This window comes from Silene latifolia, chromosome 10 (genome assembly GCF_048544455.1).
Source record: "Silene latifolia isolate original U9 population chromosome 10, ASM4854445v1, whole genome shotgun sequence".
Lineage (NCBI taxonomy): Eukaryota > Viridiplantae > Streptophyta > Magnoliopsida > Caryophyllales > Caryophyllaceae > Silene > Silene latifolia.
The window spans coordinates 116,491,373-116,495,986 of NC_133535.1; the positions used below are offsets into that span (position 1 = coordinate 116,491,373).

At 39.7% G+C, this 4,614-nt stretch overlaps 1 protein-coding gene across 1 annotated transcript; it reads left to right on the forward strand.

The window, feature by feature from the left end:
• Positions 1-2,936: 2,936 nt before the first annotated feature.
• Positions 2,937-4,189, forward strand: LOC141608097 (uncharacterized). Its single transcript, XM_074427450.1, has 2 exons — positions 2,937-3,389; positions 3,488-4,189. Exons 1-2 carry the CDS (start codon positions 2,937-2,939, stop codon positions 4,187-4,189), a joined length of 1,155 nt encoding a protein of 384 aa, XP_074283551.1.
• The last annotated feature ends 425 nt before the right edge of the window (positions 4,190-4,614 follow it).

Consider the following 4,614-nt stretch of genomic DNA (forward strand, 5'->3'; position numbering starts at 1 on the left):
AGATGTGGCGGGCAGTGGTCAAGCCAATGAGGAAGATGAATAAATGTTTGATGATGGGGTGGTTCTGATAGTGCTTCCAGGGCAGGGTAGGTTTTATAATGCTTTGTCTTTGTTTTGGGCTATCCAAGGGGGTTGTTCCCTGGAGAGGTATTTAGTATATTTTGGTTTGTTGATATTTTGGCCCATCCGGGGAAGATATCCTTGGAAAGAATATTTGATTTTTTGGTTTTGTACTGTTATTGCTACCTTTGGCAGGCTTATAAATTTTTGAACAATGCTATCATTGGACAGATTGTAAATATTCAGCTTATCCTTTGAATTTGTTGAATAATACTGTGCATTTTCAATGCTTGTGTATGTAGGGGTTTTTGTCTGACTGGAGGGCTTATGGCCCTCAGCTTGTCAGAAGGGCTTCGTTTGTGCCTCTCTAGTGGGTTTTTAACAAGTAGTCTGGATCTTTCACCATCTTCCGAGTTTAAATTTGTACCGAGCTCAGTTTTTTGATAGTTTAGATACGACAAAACAGTGAGATCAAGTGTGGACATAGGCTACCCGCACGCCGATCTGTGGACATTCGACAGTCTGAAAGCCACGTTTGGGGACGTAGAAATGCTTTTAACCGGATCCCTTTAAATCGATCGGTTTTGTCTCGATGAAGGTCTCAAAACGATGCAGAGATATTCGGAGTCGCCACCAAGCAATTATGGGATGCCTGGAAACCATTCGAATCCACTTTATACCTCGGTCAAACGAAGCACAAAGCAGTGCTTGACATAGGTACTAAAGACAAGGACTCATCCCTATTTTAGCATCCTGACAGGCTAGTCGTGTACCTACCAAAAATAACCAACTGGAACTAACTAATATATCTAGGGAAGTCGGGTCGGTCTCCACAGGGAGGCAAGATATCTGTTAACGTCCGTCTATTTGGTCACAAAATGGGGGGTTTGAATTTGGTTTTTTAAACTAAAAAGGCTTAAGGGAAAGAGCAGTAAAGGAAGAGCAATAAAAGGCAGAAAATGTAATAAAAGTGATCAAATGAGAGAGAACATGTCGGGATTTCGGTTCACCACGGTAGTCTAGCGACTCAACTGCAAATAGCCTAGATAATCTACTGTGAGACGGATACAGGAAAGGTCCTTCCGGTCCACATTCTACCCTAGATTTCCACTAACATAACTTCCGTCCTCGCCAGGGTAGTCTACTGTTCATAGCAGGTCTATTTAGTCCAATCTTCCGATCCAGGAGCAAATTTAACCAGAATAAACGCAACTTAGAAGTGTGCACTCAACTAAGTCGGTGTTATAATTAAATTGCCATGGGTACAGATTCTCACAAATAAATCATCTAGCCTATTCACTACATCGTCACAATCCCACCATGGATTCCCTAATCCCAACATGAATGGATTTAGCTACTCATATCGTTAATGATGTCAATAATAACAATAATGAATGAACTAATAGAAAACATGATGGAATAACAATAAAATTGCATAAATGAAATTAGGGTAGAAATTAATGATGAGAGAAACAACAGATTAAAGCAATAAAAATGAGATTAAGATTAATAAAGAGAAGAGAGATTACAATCACAAGAATTCCGGCGTAAAGAACAACCAAGATCCAAGCAAAGAAATCCGAGAGCAAAGTTACAGTAGAAAAGTTTAAGGGAGAGATTAAGAGTAAAGAGTGGCGTTCTAAGATGAGTCAAAACGTAAGTAGAGTAATTAACCGCGTCCTTAATAACCTAATTATGAATGCTTAAATAGGAAAAAACTAAGTCCATCAACGAAATAAGGCAAAACGGGTTAATTAATCCCGTGAAAACTCAAAACCTCTCAATCGAGCGGTGTAAAACCACTCGATTTAGGACTTCAGCAGCTAATCCTCTCGATCGAGTAATATTTCCACTCGATTGAGGAAATTCAGAAATCAGCATTTCGATCGAGTACAATGAAGCACTCGATCGACCTCTTCAGCACTTCAAACGACTCAATCTACCAAATAAACCATTCGATCGAGTGTTCTTCCTCCAAGTCAGCTTCAAACTCGTCGTTGGCTGCTCCGTTGACCATCCTTCACGCATCCCAATGCATAAGTCTCGCTCTAACATTTCCATCTCCTATGTTGAGACGGAGACGGAACATTGTGATATCCTTAATGCTGAGGTTACTGGAGAGGAAATCAAGGCTGCTATGTATGACATTCCTGGGAACAAAGCTCCTGGACCAGATGGTTACAGTAGCCAGTTCTTTAAGGACAATTGGTCTATTGTGGGTGCTGATGTGATCAATGCCATCAAGAATGCTTATGAATCTGGGAATCTATTGAAGCAAGTTAGTAATACTATCATCACTTTAATACCTAAGACTGAGATCCCTGAGACTGTGATGTAGTTCAGGCCAATTGCATACTGCAATACTATTTACAAATGTTTGTCTAAGGTGATCTGTGCTAGACTGAGTCGTATTCTTCCTGATATTATTAGTCCCTCTCAGGGGGCATTTATCAAAGGAAGAGACATTGTTGGCAATATACTTATTTGCCAGGATCTTATGAAGATGTATAACAGGAAGAGCTGCTTTCCCAGGGTATTGATGAAGCTTGACCTTCAAAAGCCATATGACTCCATTGAGTGGTCTTTTGTTTCTGAGATGCTTGAGGCTACTGGCTTTCCTAAAAAATTCATTGATCTTCTGCTGCAATGTGTTACTACCTCCTCTTATTCTCTTTCACTCAATGGGGAAACATTTGGGTTTTTAAGGGGCAAAGGGGATTAAGACAGGGTGATCCACTCTCCCCTGTTTTATTCACCCTTTGCTTGGAATATCTTAGTAGAATCCTGCTGATGGTTCAAAAACATAGAAGTTCAGGCACCATCCTTTATGTAAGAGAATCAACCTTACTCATCTTTGCTTTGCTGATGACCTAATTATGTTATGCAAAGGCGAGAGAGCCTCTATAGATCTTCTGCTTAAAGCTTTTAACTACTTTTCTAAGGCTACTGGTTTGGTGATGAATAATGGTAAATCAAATTTCTATGCTAATGGAGTTCCTGATAGCTTGATCAGGGAGATTGAGCAGGTTACATGGATGAAGAGAAGTGCAGTCCCCTTTAGATATTTGGGCATTAATGTGTCCCTTAAACGTCTATCCATAATGGACTGTAATTGCTTGATTGAGAATGTGGTTACTACGATTGGAGGACTGGGTTCTAGAAAGTTATCTTATGCTGGAAGGGTTGTGTTGATCCAGTCTGTCCTTAGTACTTTGCACTGCTATTGGGCTCGTATTTTTATTTTACCCAAGACTGTAATTGATGCAATTGAGAAAATGTGTAGACAGTACCTATGGTATGGTAAGGATCCCAAGGAAAACCCTGCCCTGGTTTCCTGGGAGAAAATTTGCAGACCTGAGAAACAGGGGGGCTTGGTTTAAGGGATCTTCATACCTGGAACATTGCTACTCTTGGAACTTATGTCTAGTGGGTGCAGCAAAAGACTGACCATCTTTGGGTTCGTTGGGTGCATGCAGTTTATATTAAATCTGCGAGATGGGTGGATTATGAACCTAGCAATGGTGCAAGTTGGGCATGGAGGAAAATATGCCAGGTTAAGAATATTTTCAAGAGTTTTCTCTGTGCAGGAGAGCCATATACTGCACAGAAGGGGTATCTCTATTTGAAACCTCTTACTGATAAGGTTGCCTGGTATCCTTGGGTTTTAAATAAATGGATTTGTCCAAAACATTGTTTTCTCTGCTGGTTGGTAGCTCAAAATAGGCTACTTACACAGGATCGTTTGGTGAGGATGAAGATCATTGATAATAACTACTGTGAAGTCTGTGGACTTATGGCTAAGGATCACAATCATCTCTTCTTTGGTTGTGCTTTCAGCAAGCAATGCCATCATCTAGTGCAGAGGTGGTGCAAAGTTCTGTTGCCTGTACAAGATTGTATTCAATGGTGGATAAAATGGAGGATTCACTCTGCTACTAAGAATAAGGTCATTGGGGTCATCTTAGCAAGTCTTATGTATCATTTGTGGCAACATCGCAATTCTTGCAGGATAGATAAAGTTGTAATGCAGCATGTGTGTCTAGTTCAGAAGGTGCAGCAAGATGTTAGAGCTAGATTACAGTTGAATGACCTGAAATGTAATGGTAGGATTGTCCTTGACTGGTTGTAGGAACTATCAGGTACCCAGCCTTATAGTTCATTAAACTAGCTTGATCTATTATGGTATTGATGTAATGGGATAATTTTATGATCAATGAGAACAACTTACATTTTCCCAAAAAAAAAAAACATTTACGTCTCTTCAAAATGCATGCAAAACAGGACGAAAAGAGTACGGTTTCACCAGTTTCAGGTTCATTTATGCAAAACAGACAAAACAAACAAAAGTAGCCGATTCGGGGCATATTGTAATACACAACGGTATAAAAATGCATATAAATACGTGCAAAATAAGATTAAAAAGACTATATAAAATGAACGTATCAAATCTCCCCAAACCGAACCTTTACTCGTCCTCGAGTAAACTAAATACAAACTAATGGAACGGAAATGAAAACTCAGAGCTAGCTATAACTTGTCTACTTGAACCAATTT